This window comes from Stegodyphus dumicola, chromosome X1, assembly GCF_044657685.1.
Source record: "Stegodyphus dumicola isolate Sdum_Otavi_A_Nest chromosome X1, ASM4465768v1".
NCBI lineage: Eukaryota > Metazoa > Arthropoda > Arachnida > Araneae > Eresidae > Stegodyphus > Stegodyphus dumicola.
This window is the reverse complement of record NC_140780.1, coordinates 74,401,698-74,426,171: the sequence shown is the minus strand read 5'-3', so window position 1 is coordinate 74,426,171 and position 24,474 is coordinate 74,401,698. Positions and strand designations below refer to the sequence as shown.

Here is a 24,474-nt window from a genome sequence, read left to right as displayed (position 1 = left end):
TTCTTTTATTATGTTAAATAATGGCTTTTCATAAATAAATGTTTTTCCTTTATACAAGCACATTAATTTGCGATTATATTAGTAGCTTCAGTAACTTTAACCAAATCTATTTTGAATAGAAAGGTAATGGACGCTTGATAAAAATTAATGCGAAGCGCTGAAGCGATGACGTTCACTTGCTTGTTCTAGTGCTATTTGGCAAAATTTTTGAAAACTTCTCATATTTTTGTTATTTTTCCCCCTGATTGCATCATGAAAGTTTTTCTTCGTATCTAGCAAATGGTTTTGAGTAAGATATGCTTGCAGTCCTTTTTCACAGAAATGATAGTACTTTCTGCAATTTCTTTCCTTTCTGTCTGCCACTTTAAAATCCTCAAATGAAGAATTTTTCTTCCTTGATTATTTAAATCTGTTGTATTTGTTTGAAATAAAACATCGTGTATATTTCTCAATAGAAATGAGATTAATTTTAATTCAATTCAGTTTCATTTTTTTTCTTAAATCTAATCAGTGCAGTTTTATTCGCATTCGAGCAAATACAAGGATATGCAGAATGTTTTATTTTTATCGTTTTTATAACAGGAAGTAAATACGCAACACCATACTTTCTAGACATGTGATAAATGTATCTATTATTCAAAAAGTTCCTTACGTGTTCGATTTGTTCTTGTCCCCTTTTTATTCATAGCTCAAAACATCATTGTTTCCAAGAATATAAACTATGAATAACCGTTTAGAATGTGTTTACCGTAAATTCTACTTCTTTTATGGCCATGAAATTATTTGTGACGTTAGGTGCGGAACGCTGAAGTAGAGTTTGCTTGTTCCTGCGTAGGAACAGAACCAAATTTTACTATATCATGTATTTGCATTGTTCACAGTGTGGATGGCTTTGTTACGCAATTTTAACATTTTGAATGAAAAATTGTTCAGACTAAGAAAAAGAAAAATGTTAAATTTATTTGCACAGTTTCCTCATTGTGTTCTTCCTGAAATGCAGTTTTTACTGAAAAAATGTTCTACATCTGTAGCTATATTTGTAGCTATGTATCTATCTATCTATACATTAATCCACCTAGTTTATTAAAGAAATTATGTATATATAATTTTTTAAATAAATTAGGTCGATTATTTTTTTAGAAAGTAAAAGAAATGCCAATAAATCTATTAGTCGTATGCTTGTACAGCTAATAATATAATTTTAAAGTAAAATTTAAGAAAGAGAGGAATTATTATCTTTTCCGTACGGAGAGAAAGAAAGTGAAAATATTATTTTTCAATTATTGTTAGTATTAATGTTGACGTATGTTAAGTTATTTAAATATTATTTTTTCTTTCTTTCATTTTAAAACTTCCGGCCGTTTTAAAATATTAGGTTATCCTAGTACTCTATTTTTGCTGAATATCCTATAATCTCTTGTACTATTATAAGAGAGCTATTAATGGAGCTTTGGACTGTTTTTGAATGTCATAGCAACTCAATGCAGATCAAGGATGACCAGCTCTCGGCCAGCCCTGAAGGATTTTGCGTTCCACGGCGGAATTCATGAATTCAGAATTCATGAACTATCTAGTTATATTATTTAGCTAGTTAACCATATGATTTTTTCAGTTTTCTTTAAAATTTAAACTTTAGTTCATTTAGAATCTGTTGTGATTACTGTGTCAACCAAAATAATTTTATTCCTTAATTTTAAGAAATATTTTACTTTCTTAAAACTTTATTCAGGAAAAATGAAAAACCGAAATAATTTTAATAATAAAATTATGAAACAGTAATTTTTGAAAATTATAAAAGCTTTATTTTTTTTATTTATTATTTATTTATTTATTTTTTTTTGCTTCAAAAGCTCTTTCCGTAGTAAACTATATAAACTAAATAAACTATTAAATTCTCCGTAACTTCCTTTATTCCTGTATTACACACATGCACATATACATATACATCCTTGCCCTGTAAAGACAGATATTAAAAGAAGATAAAATTACACAAGAAGGAATTTATTTCCGAAAATGTTATTTTGAATGATTAATTGGTTGACTGTTTATGGCAGAGCATTCGAGTATTACGTCCTTAACTCACTTAAGGTTGCCTTTATAGGAAACATTCACAATTTGTATATAGTATGTTGATTTTTCATTTATATCAACATACTATATGCAAATTTCATCTAAAAAATTATAACAATTTCATTTAAAAACTTATAAGTTTAATTTCATTTAAAAGATTATAACAGATAAACGTTTATGATGTTCTATAACTTTAATTATGCTTGGAATAGTTAATAAATAGCATGTAGTGTTTCATAATAGCTTCCTATTTCTGTAGGTATGGATACGTCATAAATGATGGTGGTAGGTTTGGGGATTATTTTGGGCTGGAAACAAATTTCCTGCTCTATGACTTTTATTATTTTAGCATATTAATTTGCATAAAGCACTGTTTTAACTTAATATAGTGGCTGCTTTAAGCTAGGTTTGCCGAGTTTTTTTTTTTTTTTTTTTTTTCATTTTCAGGAAAATATTTTAAGTCGTAATATTGTAAATTATGAAATTTTACTTATAGAAATAAACGTACATTTTATGTGCTATAAATTTATGACATCGAGTGGTATGTTTACATATGCAAAGCTTTATTTTGACGGAATGAAAGCTACAACTCAAAAGCAGCGCAAAACATGGCCGTTAGCAACTGCTAGCTGTTGGCGCCCTCTAGTAAAGGAAGTCTTCAGTTCTCGTTTTGAGAAAAAGATACTTTTTTCTTGAAATAACGTGGATACTTTTGATGCTAGTAATAAATATTTTTTTTAACTTAAGATAATTTCTGAACAGTTCTTGCCCACATAATATTAAGTAGGCTAGAAAAATATTGTCAAAATAATGTGTTAGGACGTTATCCTTGGATTGTAGGCAGTCTTTGTAACATCATAAAAGTCACTATTCAAAACGTGTACATCAGTTTAAAAAGGGTTCTTTTATTGACTCAAATTGTTGTAATTTTTTTTAATTCCAGCATGTTTTTATGAAAATATTTTTCGAATCCCAAGTAAAGAGAAACTGTTGTTATAGAAGATAAAGAGAATGCGGCCGTTGTCTTGTAAATCACTTATAAATGAAATGAAATAAGAAAATTGTTTAAAAATCTAAAGATTTATGGCAACGAAATCAGATATTCCTTTTTTTCTTAGAAACTTGAATACGTTATTAGAAAATAAAGCAAGCAAATGTATATAAATATTGTTTTTTAAATTTCAGCCTGTTTCATGAAATTTTTTTAACCCTCACTAAAGAGAAACTTATTATAAAAGATAAAGCGATTGCGGCGGATATCTTGTAAATAGTTTTAGAAATGGGGGGGGGGAATCAAAGATTCATAGCAACGAAATCAGATATTTCCCCCTTTTCTTTTAAGAAACATAAAAACTCTATTAGAAAATTTAGTAATATATAAATATTAATAAATATTTTTTTAATTCCAACCTGTTTTTTATAAAACTATTTTTGAAATCCTAAATAAAGGTATTATTATAGAAGGTTAAGGGTATGCAGCCGCTTTCTTGTAAATCGCTTAGAAGGGGGAAAAAACTTTTTTTGTCAAGAGGTAAAAATCTTGATTTTTTTTAGTATTATAAATGAAGAAAAGGGAACTAAATTCTTTTTTCTAAATTTGCATGGCTCAAATAAAGCTTACATAACAACTAACGCTGAAGTAAATGTATTCTTAGTTTGCATCATAATTTCGATAACAAAATATGTACGGATAAATAAAACGTTAAACATGCGAGTTCTATACTGAATGCAGCAATTTTTTGCATGAAGAATGTGTACCAGTGCCTTTGAAACATGAGACTTAATAGATAATCGCCACGTAAGTTAAAAAATAAAATGCTTTTACCTGTATTATTGTATTTAAGTAAGCTGCCCTAGTTTTTGCATCATTAATTAAATTTTATCCATAAAAGTTTTTAGTATTTGTAAATATGCTAATAACTTCTTGAGTAATGATAAGCACAGTAAATTTCGAGTACAGAAACGTTTTGTTTTGAGAAGCAAAATACTCTACACTTACTTTTTTATTTAAGTAAATTTGCCTACAAACGCTAAATTTTGCATCATTAATTTTAGATATCAATCGTAAATATATTAATACGCTCTCATACTAATTACAAGAATGGAAAAAAATTCACGTTACACTGCATGCAGTGTAAAAATGCCAGTCAACTGAACGCTATACGAGCTGCGACATTTTAACATTTTAATAGTCCAGCCTTGTGTGACCGGCGGTAACATATGTTAATGTATTCGGCAGACATTTTGACAGTTTAGTTAATCTCCCTGCGTCGTTCTTTCTGCCAGAAAATTATCTTACGAAAAAACACACATCGTCTGTCCTTGTCATTATTAATGTCAGGTGGATGGTTTATTCCCCCCTCCCATTCTTTTTTTCCTTATCTACGGGGGTGGCTTCTTCCCCCACATCTATTTAGGAGAAAAAACTGGTGGCATAATTTACTTTTATCCGCCCTACCTTTCTTCTACCTCACCTTCACAAGCTTCGTTCCAAGTGTTCAGCGATACCTCGACTGAATTCCATCCTGGGTCGGGGAGGTTAAGGATTCAGTTTGGGACACACCTGTATCGACGCTAATGAACTAATGCAATAGAATTAAAAGTTGATTTAAATTGCGAAAAGAAACATTTATCTTCGCTGGTTTATGTAGAAGTCGAAACCTCTTAGTCGTTAAAAAAGTAAATTGCTTTCAAATAGCAAGTTTCTTTGTTTATTTGGGAGCTGGTGGCCATCCGACATGATTGCTCGTTGCTCACAGTCACTTGAAAGCAGATGTGCATTTTCTGCAGCTAGTTAGTACTGAACAAGATCTGCAGGTTCTTTTTAAGTTCGATAATATCGAAGTTAAATGAGATTACATGAAGGAATTTTTAATCTTCGTATCAGCAAGACAACACCTCGCCTGCCGCTGTTGTAGCTGACAGTGTTTACTCCCTGTTGTCCTGTTAATAACCCTTTTTCAATTCAGAAAGCAGTACATTCCCTTACACTAATATTGCCTTGAGTTTTTTTTTTTTTTTTTTTTTGTTTTGTTTTTTTTTGTTTAATTATAAAAATGATTAAACAGCTAAATATGTACCCATTCTCGTTTATATAGAATTCATTTGAATGGGTTCCATGGTTACATAGGTATAGTGTTAACTGGCAAAAATTATGTCTTAACCCATGTGACCAGTTTTGTCTTCAGCAGCCACTATTAATTATGCTTTTATAAGGCATTTTCTCTTTCCTTCCAGCATGTCTTTGCGGCGGAGAGGTCTTTGTCGGAGAGGTCAACCTTCGATTTCCGGCGAGGGCATTGCTTATTTTTCGTCTCCTGCTTCAAAAAACTCTAATGACTTCACAAGGTGATTAAAGACAGTACGCCTTCGTTTGTGATAAACTACCTGATGATAATTGCGTTGTGTGAAGAAAACTGCTGTGCTGCGCATTGTCAGCTACCCATTCCGTAACAGCAGATTATCGGCTGCATGAAGTTTAACAAACAAAGCCATTCAAACTTCTTTCAGCAAAAAGGAGAGCAAAAGAAAAAGTCTTAGTAGGTACTACTGTAGTAATTGTTTGGTAGCCTCACTGGAATTGGCTAAAAAATCTTTGACGTTGGTTAAAAGTCACTGGGATTGGTTTTAAAAAATTAATTCTGAAATATCGTAGAAGCGCTGTATTTTTTAACTCTCTCTGCCAAAGATGATAAAAAAACATTACTTCTATTTCCATGGCAAAATTGGATTTCAATGTTAAAAAAAAAAAAAAAAAAAAAAAAAAAAAAAAAAACTAGTACATTATAAAATAATTTTATATACTTCTGTTTTTACTTACTTGTACGAAATAAAGTAATTTCAAAGAAACATATCTCAAATAGCAACATATATTCATATTTAAACAAAAATATCCATTTTGACCGCTCTTGAATCCATTTGAACGATATTTTTTCCGTGACACGTTTACGTACGGGCAGAATGAAGGGTTCTTTTTTCCAAAACGGATTTTTTAGTGATGTCTGTCTATACGTATGTATGTATCTCGTATAACTCACGACGACTAGCATAGAACTTTGAAATTTTGTATATGAGACTGCTATAGCATCTAGTTGTGCAAATTCCTTTTTTTTTTTTTTTTTTTTTTTTGATGCAATCGGCTGCACCAAACTAATTTATATCATATATAAGTATCACGTAGAATCAGATTTAAATTGCGTTCCTTTTCCTTTTATTTGTACTCTTATGTATTTCAGCGATTGTTGAGGGATTGTTTTAGGAATTTCTTTTGGTTTTGAAACACTGAGCTGATGGGTTATTTTACATTTTTTATTAGGGAGATTTAGGGATTTTACTGGTTTTAAATTTCCTTTCTTTCATGTCTTTGTGATTATAGTTCTAAATTTCCTACTGTTTTATCTATATGTATAAATACCCTCTTACTCGGCTTGATGAGCTGTGTTTTTTGATTGTTTAATGTTGGTAATTTATTTATTTTTTTGCTTTAAACGTTGTAGAGTTTATTTTAATTTTCTAATAGTTATTTTATTTTGGAACAAACCTTTCCCTTCCTTTCTCATTTTCGACCTACGTTTCCCTAACAGAATGAGTTTTCATGATTAAGTTTTATGTAAATGAGGTAGAAACAAGTATTTAAGTTGAAGTCTAGGTTACTTCACTAGAAGAGCGCATCTGCTGCTTCCGGCTAGATAGTTGCTAAAAGTATAATCTTACTACGACTGGGCCGTGTTATTATGTGCTTGCTAGAATTCGCCGATAATCTTCAATAAGGGTCTACTCTGTTAGTTATTTCTTTACAGCTTCGGCTGGTTTTATTTTAGTTAGTTTTAGATTAGTTTCTTATTTTCTATCTTGAGTTAAAGCCTAAGGGGTGGGGGCTTATTGTAAGCCCGAGAAGGGAAAGTTGAGTGCTTGATTGCTTAGAATCGGTATTTTTAAATACCTTTTTATTCATGACATTCACTCAGCGCAAGTCAAATTTAATTTGTAGAGAACTGCAAACATTAATAATAAGGTTTACTGGACTCATTAAAAATGCAGAATATGTGAAACAAATTACGAACACTTAACCAAAAATTAATTAAAATTGTAGCAAAGTAAAATAATGTAACTGGTAACTTTCAAGTATATAAAATATCTCAATGCAGTTATCTGCTTTTGAGAACTAGCATAAATGTTTAAAAGATAACGGTTTGTATCACAAGTAGGAAAATTTTAAGAATCGAGTTAGCAAATATTTATAGTAAAATCAAGCTGTGAGTATTTTAATTGTATTTGGGAAATAGGAATAAGGAATAAGTAAGGTTTAAAAAAAAACTGGTTGATAAAGCAAGTAAGGTTTATTTACCTTAAAAAGAATAATCTGCAAGGACCTTTCTAAGGGAAACAGGGTCTTATACCAGCTGTTTATAGGGAAACGTTAGTCCTTTCGGAGAAATCGAATCCGGCCTGAAGTGCTGATGTTTAAAATGTTCCGTTCCCCCCCCCACACGTTTGGTCCCTGCGAGGGTCAAATAATTCTGGAGAAATGATTGAAAAAAGCAAGAGGAAAAGCAGTACAATTTGTATCGTTGGTAGCCAGAATATTTTTGTAACATGAAGAATTAACACAATTTTAATGAGCATGAAAAATATGAGATTTATTACCGTCTTCAAGGCTAAACAATTCATGGTATTCTAAGTACACCAGACCTGTGTGCTGATGCAGTTAATTGAATGTTGAATTCAAAGAAGTTGCAAGTTATTGTAAGATCTAGAACAGCGATTGTCAACCGGTGGTACGCAAGAGAAAAATAGGTGGTACGCAAAGTATTTTTAACTACTAAATTCAAAAATTTTGTGAAGAAAAGGAACAATTGATAGACATTTCCTATGATTGAACTCTAACTGAAGATTTTTAAAATAACACACTTGTTAACTTTTGGCTGAATCGAAAAAAAGAATTTAAAGGCATTTCAAATAAAGCTATTAAATTTTTATTGCCTTTTTGCACAACCTATTTGTGAGAACAAGGATTTTCTTCCATCTTATATTTGAAAAATAAATAGAGAACAAAATTAAATGTGGATCCTAATTTACGGTTAAAACTAAGTGACATAAGATCAGACAGACATAAAGAAATTGATCTCTCTTTAACAGGCTCACATTTCACAGTAAATTTTAGAATTAACTTATTATAACTTAACTTTTGATACTATCAAAATTTAAGTTATAATAAGTTAATTCTAAGAATGGTAATCAATTTTTAATCTAGTATTTTTATGTGTTCAAATTTAATATAAATACCCAATAGGTTGAGCAAATGGCAAAATATTTTTTTTTAATATTTCAGTTGAGAAACTGAAAAATAATCATTGCAAAATATACTAGTTGTACTAAGGTTTTTCAATTTTAGTTTAGATGGTATGCGTTAGTCAAAAGGTTGAGAACCGTTGATTCTAGAAGCTTAACCACGACTTATTATTTACGAAAAATTCAAGTTGTGGAATACACAACTGGTAATAATACAACTTATGGAATACACAACTTGGAATACAGTGTAAGCTTTATGAGCAAACTGCATCTACATATGCTCTTCATTAATGCATCTCTTATGTCCAAGGAGATCGATCATTTTTTTAGATTTTTAGATTTAACTTAGCAACATGCCATTAACTGCGAATTCAGTTTACGTATATTTTTTGGCCCTTAGGGAATTAATCTTGTGGGAGGGGAAACGATTGTAAATAAACCGCATGGTAAAATTATATTTTGTTGATTTTTCTCGTCCATTATAAACAAATGCATCCGGTAAAACTGATATTCAGTAAGCTTTGCTGACATATTTATTTTAAAACATTACTTCATGTTAAAAGATTTGTTCAAGATTCTTTAGTTATGCTTTCCTCTTCGGTTCTGTAAACTTGAAGGACTGTAATCTCTGTAACTAGTATCTGCAGTGAACGTAGAAGAATCATACTTCTTGGTAATTTCTATAGTTTCGAGACATGGAATCTCCTAATGTTGTGGTTAAGGGAAAAACTCAGCGTTGTTTCAGAGCATTAGGATTCCGTGAACAATAAACGAGATATTGATATGTATCATATCTCTTATTACTGATATCTAACGACCAGTTAATACAGCGCGTTGGAAATTGAGATACTGTTATTTGAAGTACATAGAATGAAACAACAATCAAAGTAAAAGATAACCTAGAAATGAAAAGGGGAAAAAAAGAAGTTTCTTATACTAGACTTCTCGACCCTGACCTTACCATTAGAATAATGGTTGATGCAATTGAAAACCTTGCTTGAAATTGCTGAGTGACCTGATCATTTTGGTTTGTCATTTCACCACGGCAGCCTTAAGTCCCCCCTTTAAAACATGTATATAATTGAAAATTTGTTTTATTTCACACGAATCTCTTTGCAGTCTTATTTCTTACAATGACGCTTTCTTTTTTTCCGCTCTGAACGCGATAAGTATTTTTTACTTCACTCATGGGAATGTTTTGACACAAATAGCCCTTGAAAAATGCCAAATAAAAGTAAGTAAAAACATCAAGAGAGTAACTGTGCATCATTATGAATTAAAGTGATGAGGAAATACTTACTAAGCAAAGCGTAAAGGCAAGTTTATTCGCAATTTTATGAAACTTACAACGCATAAGAGAAGTTTCTCTCTTATTAACGTGGTTAGAATATTATAATACAAAAGTTTCTCTTGTGGTTGATTAAGTCGTGCTTTTTTCTGAATGTTGTATCCCAGTCTTTAATATACTTTTGTGATAACTATTATAAAACAGGATTGTAATTGAAAAAAATGAGTCTTATTTCTTTTAGTTGAGTAGCTGATGCGCACATTTTTAATTTATTAGTACTTTCATTTGACTTATGCATTTTGACTAAATATATCCTCACATTCTGATTTGCGGAGTTATTAAAATTAGTCATAATCCTTATTCAATTAGTCTGTGACCTAGGTCATTGAGTTGTTATTATTAAAATTAGTCATAATCCGTATTAAACCAATCTGCGACCTAGGTCATTGAGTTGTTAGTATTTGTGATGGAATGCATCGTTCGTAGAAGCTCATCAACTTAGCAAAATACGCCGGGAATTTGCTACGACATCCGATCGCTGACTCTGCGTGAAATTATATTCAGTTACATTATCTACTCTTAATGCATTTTCAAGATTTTATTATCAGTTAGGTTTTTATATTTAGGTATCGCTAAGTTTTCTAGAATTTATTTTAGGAAACGCTTTCTTAAAAAAAAACTTGCAAAACAAAAGTCTTTTTCATTCCTGCATCCGATGAATTTGAATATTGTCTTAGCATGTTCTATAAGGAAACAAATCTCAAGAAGGGGTAATTTGGACCTAATAATTGTGCCATAAATTTTTTAAAGTAACCTCAAATGTAGATTACATGTTAATCTTCCTGTGTTAGTTTCTCCTCCCCCCCCCTATGTGGATATTGCATTAGTAGTATACTACTAATGCAACATGCACACTGGGGGGGGGAACTAACTATTTTACTAATGTATACTATTAGTAGGATACATTAATAAAATACTATATACATTAGTAGTATCTAGTATTTTAATTGTCATAATTTATCTGTCAGTAATAACAAGCGTGCTTTTGATTTTGCGTTGTGGGAACCGCGTTTGTTTTAATACAGTAAGCTGTTCGCTTCTTATTATAATTGTTGTATATTAATTGAAAGCTATAGATAGCAAAGACTTTTTTCTGACTCCCGTTTCCCATCACGTAAATGGCTTGCTAGTAAATGTCCACCTTCCTGTCATCGGTAATCAGAGGATGTCTATAATAACCTCGTCTTACCCAAATGAGACTCCTCCCATCGCTAGTGCGTATCATTTTTTTCTTTAGAAATGTTAACCCTTCCCGTCAGATGGTGTATCTGAATTTCCCGTATTGAAATGACATCTTAAAGGTTTTTGTCGGGTACAACCAATTGACAACAATTTAAATCTACACTACACCACAATTAATTAGGTTCGTGTTAGCACGCGGAAAAACTGTCAAAATTATGTTTTGGAATGTCATAAACAGGGATGGAATTAAAATTCTTCTCGAATATGCCGCCCAACCGGTATAGTGGTTAGCATCGCTGACTGCCATGTTGAAGGGCCTGGGTTGGAATCCCGGAGAATCCTTGGATGTTTGTAAATGTATAGTGTCTGTGCGGCGTGGGGGCACTCTAAATATGCGGCGAGTCGAAAGTCCTCTCGAGAGGTTGTGGTAGGGAAGTGGGGGTGGGAGACCATTGGACCTGTTTGCCCCCCCGGGTTCAAAATTGGGGGCGGAACTGAGCTAAATCACACTGTTTCTTGTAAGGTGTTTAAGACTTGTCAACGACAGGCGTCGGGTTTCGGCTGATTCTAGATCAGACACAGACAAGTGAGCATTAGCAATAACAGTAACAAGGGAAATGGGAATATAATATACATAACGCTTTTAGAACTAATTTTAGCTTATGTTTTTCTGAAATTTCTTTCACAGTTAAGACAGACTTCAGTACGTTGTTTATTTAAAATTTATTATATAAATCGTAAACATTTCAGATAAAAATTGTACTTCAGAAATACTGATCAAACTTTTCTGACATTCCGAATAAATACTCCTGGATGCTTGTGACAAAACCTAGTTCGAGAATTAGGCAGGTAACCCTCGCATGCTTTGCCTTGATAAAATATTACAATGTCACCCAAATTCAAGACAATGTGTTGCACAGAGAAAAGCGTTTTATTCCATTTTCTTATAGCTATCAATTAGCAAAAATCTTCATCAATTTACAAAAGTAGAAATCTCTGCAATATGAATCGCCTTTTGTATATCACACATTAGTTATGTCTGATTTAATTGATTATAATATGTTTCTGTGGTCTTGTCTGATTAACTTTGCGTAAAATGCCTATCCGAAATTTATTGTAAAATAAATTACTTGCAAGTGAACAAGTGAATATAGATGAATAAAATTCCACATTTAGAATTAACCATGGGTATTTATGTATTACCCCATGGACCGTTAGAGGGAATTGCGGCAACGGTCGCCAGTTCCAATCATTACTGAGCAATTCTTTAAAGGAAATGGTCATCCATAATTGGCGCTAAATCGCGCTACTTCGCCGGTTGACGGGATAATACGTGAGCACCTAATCATGATTTAGGAATAAATGGTATGAATACCTTGCAAAATCGCTATGTATTGAAAATCTAATTCATTCACTTAATAAAATATCGTTTTGATAAGTTATACCTAATACAATGGTTGTGGTTATCGGAATATGGCAAAACACGCGAGGGCTTTGCTAAGGGAAGGGAAGCCTTTGTGAAGGCAAACTCCCTTGTATTCGCGTTATAGATGGGGAAATCCTCTAAAGAACTGTGCATCCATTCGCCTAAGATGGAACCCTTATCGGACTTCTATCATTTAGTGGGCGGGGGCAATACAAAATACAAAATCATTAATTAAAATATCATAATGAAGAATAAAATCGAAAAAGAAAAATAAATAAAAACTGATATTTATGGTTGTAAAAGTGAAGAATTCAAGTTTTTTTTTAATGTACGTACGGGGCTGAAATTGTTCATGCCGAGATTTATAGAGGAAGTTAGTGTATTGAAGATACGGCAAAGCACACTAGGGCTATCTGCCTAAGGGGAGGGATGCCTTTCGTGGAGGACTTTCTAAGGGAAACTGGCTCGTATACACGTTACACATGGGAAAAACCACGAAAACGCTCATGCAGCCAGCCCGTTCGCGGGATTCGAACATCGGACCTAACTACCAGTATTTATAGAGGAAGAAAAAACTGTCAGAAAAATGCTTAGAATAATAAGAACCTCCTCATTTTCGGCAAGACCAACAGTCTTGTATTGCCGATTGCAGGGGTATCTTACATTGATCACGCTTTTAATACATTAAAGACACAGGAGGAAAGGAAATAAAAAAAAGTTACTCATATGTTTTACGGTGTCTTGTACTTTTATTCCCGAAATTCCAGGAAATGCTCCAAAGTACAGCTCTTACTTCATCTTGCAAATAAATCTCCGAGAATATTCGTAAAGTCAGAAGTATATAGGCTATCGTATTTACACTCATGCTCTCTATTTGCTTAATGGTAAATGTCCTCAGAATGGTCCTTTTCACATTTTAAATACCGGTATTATTCTAATGTTTTCAGTAGTACATGATAAGCTTAAGAATTTCTTTATTTCAAATTTTATAGCAAGAGCTTTTATTTTTAATATCGCATCCGACTCATTTATCCTAGTATACATATATATATATATATATATATACCTTTTGAGTTGAATAATTATGCAATCTTTGTGGGGGTCAAGTTCCTTTAAGAGTTTATCTCGTTAATAAATGGCGTCCTATATTGCGCTGTAAAATACTTGTTTTCAAAATATTTTTAGGTTTCTTTAACTAGTTTCTAATAGTGAGTGGAAGCTAAAGAATTTGCTGGAATTGTCCGTAGACCGAGATGCGTGCCATTTTTAAAAATAAGCAGGCATTGTTCTTTCTTGCGCGTTAAGTCTTCAGGCAACTGTCAACGGATGTTTTTCAGCTCTCCATCCCATTCAGTCAATGTTTTTTATGCACGTCGAAAAAGTGAACTCGCTTAAAATGAAAAGCATTCCAGAATAGGATTTGTGGACGTATGATTGACATTCGAACTCCATTACATTTGGAGGAGGAGGAGAAAAGAGCGCAAGGGTGCAATCAATCAAGCGAATCCTACTTGCGCTTACTAGTGGATACTTTTCTGTTGACGAGACCAGAAATCGCACCAATTTTCGGGTTAACACCCATTACTCCGAGATTAATGGTCTAAAAGGATACTTAGTCTGTCTGAAGATACTTCTTTCGAGCACCTTTTGTTGGGGTTCATAGCAGTGGAAGCTGTCATCGTAAGAGGTGTTTCCCAACGTTTTCGTATTCGCGTCTATGGTTTCGGTCGTTTTTCCAAAAATATTTCTTAGAAGATGTAGCGGAATGGGCATTTAAATTAAACAGTAATGCATTAAATTACTCCAGCTTGCTTATTCATGTATTTTTTTCTCTTAAAATGTAACTCAGCTATTTTTTTTGAATGCATCGAATTCGAAATTTTCGCAGGTTTTGTAATTAATTTAAAGGTTTGAAAGGATTCTTGTATTCCTTCTTTAAATGAAGGAAATTTTGAAAAGAACTGCGAGATGTGAAATTCACTCCTCTTGCCTTTGTACATGCACGCAGATAAGTGGTGAAGACTTTTTGTATCCAACATTAGACGCATCTTTAGATTTATAGCCGGAACACATGCATTTTAACATTTTTAGAACACAACATCAAAGATAACTTTTAAATTTCCTTCTTTTACCGGCGGCCTTTGTCAACGCCCAGGATACAATTACCACATACATCATTAAGCATTTATCCTTTTCTGTGTCGTTTCGAATGGTGTTCGGTGTTATTATTCGTCTTTCATCCCCCCTCGCTAAAAGCATTAAGATACAAAAGTTTCCACTTTTTCTTCAAATTGCGCGGACGTGGCGTCATGTTTTATTTCTTTTGTGCCTCTGGCCATTAAAGTGTAAAGCTCCGGGCCTTTTTTTCATCTGAATCCTTTTTTTAAGAGGCTGCCCTTTGGCCTCTGACCCGTTGATTGCGTTAGGAATGGTGGGAGTTTGGAAATATGAATCACAAAGAGTGTGTCTGTTCCGTGGGAATTGCGCTGAGACGAGTCCAGCTGCGTTTATTGAGATCACGTCCAATCAAGATCAATTTGGGCCAGCCCCGGCGCGTATCTCAATTACATGACTTCACTTTTACGCGCTGATGAGCATAAATTTCCCTTTCTAGGCCACTTCGAGTGAAAAAATATAAAAATGTGCGCAATTATTATAAACGAAAGCTTTTGACTCGAATTTATCCTTTGCTTCTGTTCTTAAAAGAACTCTTCCAATTAGCGAGGTTTGTTTCAATCTGGATTGAGACAGTTTTTTGCTTTTAAAATATTAAGTGATAGTTTTTTTTTTTCCTCCCTTATTTTAGCTGAGTAAACTTACACTACCCATTTTAAGTTAGTTTATTTCTTTGTGTCTGTTTTACGTCTGAAATTTACTAGTTTTTTTTTTTTTTTTTTTACTTTTCAGTATTGTTGTATTATCAGGAGCATGTTAATAGGAATATTTTAAACAGCCTTTCCGGGTTAACGGGAGAGATACCGAAGTTTGTTTATAAATCTGTGTAAAACGTTTCCTTTTAATTGCACTGAGTGGTCTGATCTAATTTTACTGATCTTTAGCTGTTTATACGGTCTGTCTCCTTTATGGAACTTGTGTATAAAATGTAGTATAAATTTTTTGGTAATGTATGAAGTGAAGTATATGTATGGAATATAAGATTCTCGTTATAGAAACAGAATAAATAAAATTTATTTCCTGAAATATTACGCTAATGAATAGTTGTAATAGTGTTTTATTATTTCAGTAGACTTTAAGGACTTTTAAGTGCAGATATTACCTTGCGTGTGATATTTTCTAATTCATACTGTACGCAATAGCAACTGTCTTCAGATAATTACTTCAGTGTGCTTTACGTGGCAGCTATACAGAACGGTTATATACACCTTTCAATATTTCACTATAGATAAATATAAATTATTACATGAGTAGGTAGGCGTGTCGCTATATTTATATCTGAGTGCGACTTTGAAAACAGTTCTTTTTAATAATCTGGAGACCTGGCAGAGGAAGACGTAATAAATATTAATTCGTGAAGTAACTGAAATAAAAGCTAAATAAGTTGTTGCTTAAGATTTCAAAGATATGGTAATTAAAATTTGTTTAAACATGTGTTTTGTTTGATATAAATAAAGCCTTAAAAAATCTGAGTTCCTCTCAAACTGTATTAATATACTGTGTGTATATACATATTTCAAATACGATTTGGACTATTTGGATCTAGTAGATTACTCCATATAAGTTGAAAATAATTTTTCTACTCAAAATGTACGTCTTATCATGAAATTCTTCAGTATTGGAGAGGAGGGAGGAAAGTAGTCACTTGACTTGCGTAGTTAATTCTTGCTGTGTAGATTACGTAACGTAATGTTATTTAAAGAAACGAATGTTACAGTCTTATGGTTTTCATGCTCTAACTGCAGTTTATGAATAGCGCGTAGTTCACACTTCTTACCTTTAAAGCTACTTATTTATATAAATCGTGTAAAATTTTTCACAAATAATTTCATATTATTAGGCGATTAAATTGATCAACAAAGACAGGAAATGTTGTTGTGTAACGGCGTTGTTGTTGTTACTAATCTCACTTGTCTGAATAAGAACAAATCCACTAATTATTATCTCGGCAAGGAGTACTAGATTACATATATCGTTGGCCAGTCTTGAGCACCATGTAGATGACAGTCCGACTTTGCTCAGTTCTGCCCCAGTTTTGTAGGAGAGCACCCCGAGGGACAGGTCCGAGTGTCTCCCCACCTCTTTCCCTACTACAAACCCCTCGAGAGGACTTTCCGCTTGCCGGATATTTTGCGTACTCCCATGCCGCGCAGACACTATACGTTAACAAACATCCGTGCCGTCCCTGGGATTCAAACCATGGCCCTTCGCTATGACAGTCAGCATCGCCAACTACTTTCTCGTCTGGGCGACTTGTGTAACGGTTGGAAATAATTCGATAAACAGAGATGTAAAAATGTTACATTATAATCGATGGCGATATTTTTTTGATTTCTATCTATCTAAAGCTTTTTCTAAAAGTTTATAATTTCATTAATTTTAAGGTATTTTTTAAAAGCTTATAAATATTTATAACTGTTAAAAATATTTTTGAAACATTCATATGAAGAGGGCGTGTAGTGATATGTATGATAAATACTGAAAATTTACAAAGATATATCATATTTATCTGTGTTACATGTGAAGAGAAATTTTTAATTTTATAACTACCTAATTCAAGTTATACATTGCAATCTCTGATTCGATGGAATTAATTTTCTTGAAATGCTCTTTATATTGTCCAATATTTTTCAGTATTGAATTCTATTTTTCTTAACTCATCTGCAGACGCATTTCTTTCTGAAATTTCTCAATTCTTCCATCATTTTCTTATGATGAAAATTAATTTCTTTGTGAATAGAAATAAAAATTTTACTCATTATTATGGAAAGGAAATTTTGCGAAATTAGCGCTTTTTACTCTATCACTGTGAAGTGAGCTGTTTTGATTTTGCTACACATAGCTACACGAGTCCTTATAATGTCACATTATTAATTTTTTTATTTCAAAATATGTACGAGTGCTGTCATTTAGTATACTTAATATCATACTGAATAAAATCAATGGATTGATTTTTTTAATATTAAAATTATTTTTGGAATAGATCAAAAAAAGTGGAGTAATCTTTCGAAAAGCTTGAAATGTATTTCGTATTTTTATTTTCGCTTCATTTAGATTGGAAAAAAACATTTCATTTCGCGTTCGCATTTCGGGTAGGGATGATTAAGTTCACAGCTGTGCTGAAGACCCGTTATTGTTTCATACAGTGCATCCACCAATTCTGCTTCGAACTCGAAGAGTGCGGGCGATTAAGGAGATGATTGTTTTTTAAATCCTGTTTCGATGAAGCAAAGCTGCTTGATATGCAGATGAACTTCATTCCACATTCAGCTCTATCGATTAAAGCCAAATCTAGCCCGAACGACAAGTTTTTGAAGCTGCCGGGTCGGTCACCTGTTATGAATTTTTTTTCCCCTTGAGAAAGATGAGGACGCTCCAGGGGTCTCAGTCAAGCGACTTTTTCATTTCAGATTGTCCTGCTCAGACCTTTTCTTTATCTGTCGCAGCATGGATACTGAAAGCAAGTGTTAGCGCATGTATCCGGAAGAGAATGAATTATCTTTCTCTCTCTGTGTGATTACAGTAACTTTTGAGTGATCAGAAGCAAGGAGATCCTTATGTCTGGGAACAAGGTAATGATGTAAGGGGTCCTTGGACTTGGTCTTAATGAGATGTTCATAGAATCGATATAGTGCTTGATTTTACGAAATGTAATTTAGATTTGGAAAATTCTGAATTCAGTTCCTTGCCTTATCGGCGTTTCTTTAGGATAAAGATGTGTTCCTAACGGACAGAAAGAGTCATTGGGAACTCCAAGTATGTTATTACTTCATTAATGTTCCCATATCTACAAAATAGAAAGAATGATAAGATATTATGGTGTTGCTCAAAGTATAACTTTAATTTACAGATGTTTTACTGCTCACTAGTAAACTGTATACAGTCGCTGTTAAATTATTATGAATGTAGGAAATACTTTTAGATGTAAAATGAAGAGATTATTTTCAAACAACTCTGTTAAGATTGATTAGGAAAGGACAAGTTTCGTATTTGTTATTTAGTTGTGGATAATAAATAAAAATATACCCTTTTCCAATCAATTATTTAAGATATCTCTTTCTCTCTCTCTCTCTATATATATATATATGTGTGTGTGTGTGTGTATACATAATATTCTATTTAGATGCATGTTTGCTTTTGCTGGTTTGGTATATGTAATATTATAATTACATTTACTTTATCATATTATTTCTAGCCGCTCTCTTATGTTATCTTATTTTTTACAGTGATCTTGAACATTCAAGTATTATCCAGATGATCAGAAGCGACGAGATCGATTCTAGCGATCCGGCGCGAGTATGACCTCGACGACCGGACCATCCTCTCCTCCCTTTGCCTCCGTCACCTCAGCTGCCATCACTTCGTCGGCTGTACGTCATTGTGCCGCCACCATCACCTCCATGGTCAGTAGTAATTCCATCAGCGGCGGTGGTGTAGATGATGATGAACCTTGCACTGCAGTCATCAATGGTGGCAGTCCTCCATCTATTGCAACTACGGATGTATCATCACCACCAAGAGCTCTCACTTTGTCTGCATCAGCGACTGCTATGGATATCAGATCACCTATGTGCCCCATGGATGATGACGATGATTATGAATCAAAAGATGAAATGAAAATTGATCGATCATCCCCCAGAGACAGCTGTGAAGCATCCCTGCCCCGGCAATCTCGAAATAAAAGAAAAAATTTCAAACCCCGAAATATTGTTTATCATTATTCGGATAGTGAATATGACGATGATGTCACTGATGAGGATTGCTACGAAGACCGACCAGATTTTTCAAGGTCCAGCCCTTATCGTGTTTCCCCTTCATCTCCTGTTCCATCTAGAAGCTCTGAAGGTGATCGTGGAATTGGCGGGGAACAGCCTCTTGATTTGAGTAGCGAGACTGGATCTGTTCGGTGGAGGTTGGGTTCAAAAAGTCAACAAGAGGACAGTCCTCGATTAAATAGTGTAAAGAGTCCGGTGAATACCCCTCGTTATGATTATTGCGATGATGACGAAGAAATGGATGACTCTGCCATGGACGATGATCAGGACAAAATTCCAGCCATGGACTTATCTCGCAGCTGCGCTCGGGAGGAACTTGAATCCGGTTCCAGTCCCACTCATTCTGTCAGTGGACCCACTATGGAATCTTCAATTAGTCCTCGTCTCGCGTGCCACCAGAATTACTCTGCAGTAAAAAGACCTATTGGTGAGCCCCATTATACCTGTGCGGAAGGAGCTACAATGAAGGATTACGCGGAGAACACAATGAAGGAATTACTAGGAATGTACGGACTAAATGATGCTACTGAAGCAATGCCAAGTCATACGCCCATACACAACTATTCCTCAGGTAAGGAAAAGCATATGATAAATTAAATTATATTCAGTCATAATTTTAAACGCATCTAAGCAAAAGAAAACTTAAGAATATTTTACATACTGAAGGAAAAATATGTATAAACTTCTTAAACTACAATTAGTGATTGGTTGGTTTATTTCACATTATCACTTCGTATTTCGAAAATGATTTATAACAAACCAAGTGATTACGTTTTCTCTGTAACAAATTACAGTGCAGCATAAAACTATGAAGGAAATAACTGCATTGGGCAAAGGAAAAACACCATAAAAAATAATTGCATATTTTTATATGAATTACAATTTTTATTTTTATTTTTTATTTATTTATTTATTTATTTATTTTTTTTTCCTGACCAGGCTATTTTTCTTTCCCTTTCGTAATTTTTATTTCTTTTACCAACAGACGAGGGAAGAAAGAATATTTTACCTCTTTTGTATTATATGCTTTTACTCGATAAATCTTTCCGAGTTTGTACAGCTTCGAATACAAGTAGGGTGGGTAGGAACGAAGTCAGGAGAATTAGATTCAGTTTTAAAACCAATTGCTTGTTTCAAGGCTCAGTTTATTCCAGCTTCTTTTTGGCCTGAAGCCTTCGTGAGAGATGCAGGAAAAACTGTTTTCTCTTGGCTCTTTTTCTCATTAATTTGCCTTTGCCACGTTTTAGCTTTAGGCGAAAATTCTTTTTATAACTCATTGTAAGCTGGAAAAAAAATATTTTGAAAAAAATCCTCTGTAGTTGATGAAGAAAAACTCCATTTGTAGTTTATAAATGCTGCAAGATTCTTTTATGCGAGAAAATAATTCCTTTGTTTCCCTCCTTTCAAAAATGCAATGAGGATCCGGGAAAGACAAAAAAAAATTCGTAGTAGTGTTTTTCGATTTGCTATTTATTATGCATCTTAAATTCCGTTAACTGGAAAGCTGAAATAGTGTTATATATTTTATTACGCCAATTGTTTGTCCCAAATCATAGCGTTAAATTACATTGATATACGTGTTGCGTTAACAATCACTGAAAACAAACATTTTTTATTGTTAATCATGAAAAATTACGTGGCTCATGAATATGTTATCGCTGGTTATTTTTCATGTACATGTTGTTCAGATATAGTTTCAAGTCAGGGTCATATTGCTTATTATACCGTTCAGTATGAATAAGAACTTACTTGTAACTATAAAATTAATACACTAACAGAAACTTTAGTGTGGGAAATTTAATTTACTAATGCTTTTTGAAATAATAATATTACAAAATAAAGTGAACGCCGTCACATGAATATTATGCTTTGCCTCTAAAATGTGAGTCGTTTGCTTTACGCTTAGAAAGAAAAATGTGTATGTGAAACAGATTGGTTAGAAACTTTTCATTTACTGAAACTTTTCAGTTACAATAATGAGCGAATTTAGCATTTAGAAAGTCAAATGTTTGTAACGCATCAAAATATTTATTAATATGCATTAAACTGCATGAAAATGGTTAATAAATTAATATTGCATTAATATGCATTACACTGCATTAAAATGCTTAATAAATTAATATTGCATTAATATATTTATTAATATGCATTACACTGCATTAAAATGCTTAATAAATTGATATTGCATTAAAATATTTATTAAATAATTTTAAGTCATTATTAACAAAGATGCGGCTAAGGACAAGAATGACCGGAGATTTTCTCAACTAATAATCAATATTTATATGTAAAACTTTATTTAACAAATGCTTAATATGATATGAGCATCTTGTATAGCAAGGGCTTAGTAACGCTTACTAATCACTTAACCTGTCACTTAATCAAATCAATTGTTTAGTATTTAGAGTTCGTAGTATTGAAAAAAATCGAATTTTAAACCATCTAAAATATCTTATTTCAAATAGTGAATTTAAATTTAGAAGAAGATCTTTATTTATAGTTCTCTGAACTATCGAAATCTATTCAGTTGCCGAAATTCATTTTGGCACTGTATGCCTTAATAAAATAAAACTTTCTAAAATTAAAAAAAAAATCAGTTTTGAAGGGATAATTTTCATTTGTTAATATGCAAAAAATTCGTAAATTTACAAAGTAAAGGCCACTTTTAACTCATTTAAAGTGAGGTGGAAAGAATAAAGAGTCTTTCTGGTTTTATTTTATGCATGTCCTAAAAGTAATTGTAAAGAATTTTCTCCGTCCTCCCCACGTGCCTTCATGGTGGAAGTGCGTCCAGTTAGCAATCGAGAGATCCGGAGTTCGAATCACTGAGAGACTTAGCTGATTTTTTTTTCCTGCACCGAAATAAATCTAATGACTCTACAAATGGCTTTAAAGAACTAAAATGTGGTGGACGATAATTCTTTAACACTTTCATCTGGCGGCTTTTTCAGTTGTCGCCTTTAATCGGATGAGAATATAAAGAATTTTCTTCTTCCTCATAGTGTGCCTTCGTGGTGTGATTCAAAGTACATGGGCCAAGCAATGGAAGGTCCAGAGCTCAAATCCTGGCAGTGGCATAGCTAATTTTCCTTGTTTCCTGCTCCGAAATAAACCTAATGACTCTACAAAATAATTTAGATAAGTATAGAGTTTTGTAGCATAACTAAATTTTCTAGTCAGTTGAGACTTATAGTAATTATGTTTTGCGCATAAAATCCATTGTAACAGCAATGAAGCCAGAGTCAGATGTATGGGATTTAATGTATTATTAAGCTTGCTTAATAGTCACTTAGGCATATCCAATACTCGGTATTATTTTTAAATTAATCTTAATTTATTTCGTATGTGTAACTGGACTACCAATTAGTATTTCAGCAAATTTTCTGTCCGTAGCAGTTTTTATTTAGTTATATATTTTTCATTAAAAATAGTTAAGTAGTGGTTAAACTGAAAAATTCTTAATTTAGCCATTTATTTAACTGAAGATTATTTAAATTCAGAAGCTTAGGAAGGAGGAGAGAAAAGAATACCGATACCTCTCTGTTGAACAAATTAGCAATAGCTCAGGTCCTCATTATGGCGTATTATAAGGATTATAATATTAACCAGTGCTGTTTGTACAGCATATGTTTTATATTTTTGTTATGTTATTTTGCAGTTTTATAAAGGTATAGAAGTAAAAGTTTTTCAAATGGCCATTTTTGCTCTAAAGAATTTTACTACTGGTGTGACGAGTATTCTGAATACTGAATCTAATTTTTAATTTCTTCCTAATCATAGTGGCAATGAGATCTTATGCCTGATTTAGGAGACACTCTTGGAGCCATTAGTAAATTTAATCTGGGGTTCGTTAACCGTCGGAAGATTCTCTTTTTTTTTATCGAATGCTATCTGTTTGCCCAGTGGGATTATCTATCTGCAGTTTAGTCTTGGAGTTATTAAAGTTTCGTATCCCATATTTTTCTATTAACGTTTCGCTAATCATACAGCTCTGGTTTCTGTTACGTATTGACAGGATCTAATGGTTACCGTTTATATATTTAGCATTTCTCCTGCGCGCTATTATTTTGTTAACATTTGGAAGAAATCAGCGCGTTGTAAATTATTGCTTTTTGACATCCACTTCTGCGCATTCGAACTTTACAGTTACTCGATTTGTTTTTTCGACACTCAAATAGATCATCATAAAGATGATGAGAAGAATATATTTTAGGCAGAATGTCTTCATAGAGGACTCTAGAAGGACCGGCTTATACCTTATACGTCATTTGAATGAACACCACCATTCACGTATCCCGTTCTTTCGTATACTGAACCGGAACGAACCGCTTTGTACTCCCTTAACCTCTCAACTACTTTTGGGTCTTTTGTATTATAGGATAAACTACCTTTTTCTGTAAGTTGCTTTTTTTGGAGGGGGATCCATGATATTAGAATTATTCAGTTGCATACAAAAATGAGATAAATAACGGTGGCGGAGTTATTCAGGGTTTTTTTTAAAGAAAATGTTAGCACCATTTACTAATGGTGCGGATTAAAGCAAACGTATTGATTCCTAAATTATCGAAAACTGATAATTTTGAATTTTTTTAATAATTTATTCTTGTCGTCCATTATAAATGGACGCCATTTAAAAAGCCATTTTTTATCTGATTTATAAGATCTTTGAGATTTAGAGTTTGGATACGACACGAGGTAGCATAAAAAATTATTGCCTTTCATTAAAGGCGCTAATTTGTTAAATTGTCACCTTCATTTGTAAAATAATTTTTCCTAACAGGCAACATCATAGCGAGAATCCTTTCACTGCTCGTCATTTTAAACAGATCAGATATCGGGACATTTCCTAGCTGTCTAATCTCTCTTTTGCAAGAGACGTGAATGATGTTAATAGTCTTCGCGCAGTGCGGTCAGTCAAATTCGTGCAAGTCTGCTCCATCCATGGTGATGGAAAACAATGGTTGGATTGCGACAGGATTATTTACGATTTCCTCTGTTTAATTGTGCTTTAAAGCGAAAAAGCCTTCATCGTCAGGATCATTCAAAAGGCATTTATTGATTTTTTTCTTATTTGCATTCGCTAAACAGAAGCTGCAAGCTGTAGATCTACTGTGATGAACGGTTGTCTTGAAGTTCTAGGACATTCACCACTCACGTACACCGGCGGTTGGAGAGGGGGGTGGAAGTTAGAAATAAAACAACAATTC

The 24,474-nt window shown here is 33.1% G+C and overlaps 1 protein-coding gene across 5 annotated transcripts in view; it reads left to right on the top strand.

Annotated features, from left to right (window-relative positions):
- Positions 1 to 24,474, top strand: part of LOC118183188 (zinc finger protein castor homolog 1-like) — a 784,355-nt gene that overhangs the window by 597,093 nt on the left and 162,788 nt on the right. For all 5 annotated transcript variants that reach the window (XM_085807761.1, XM_035352643.2, XM_035352641.2 and 2 more), the window contains one exon: positions 18,719 to 19,838. In XM_085807761.1, coding sequence (XP_085663887.1) covers positions 18,791 to 19,838 — 1,048 coding nt within the window. In that variant the 5' untranslated portion in view covers positions 18,719 to 18,790. The remainder of the gene's footprint in view (positions 1 to 18,718; positions 19,839 to 24,474) is intronic.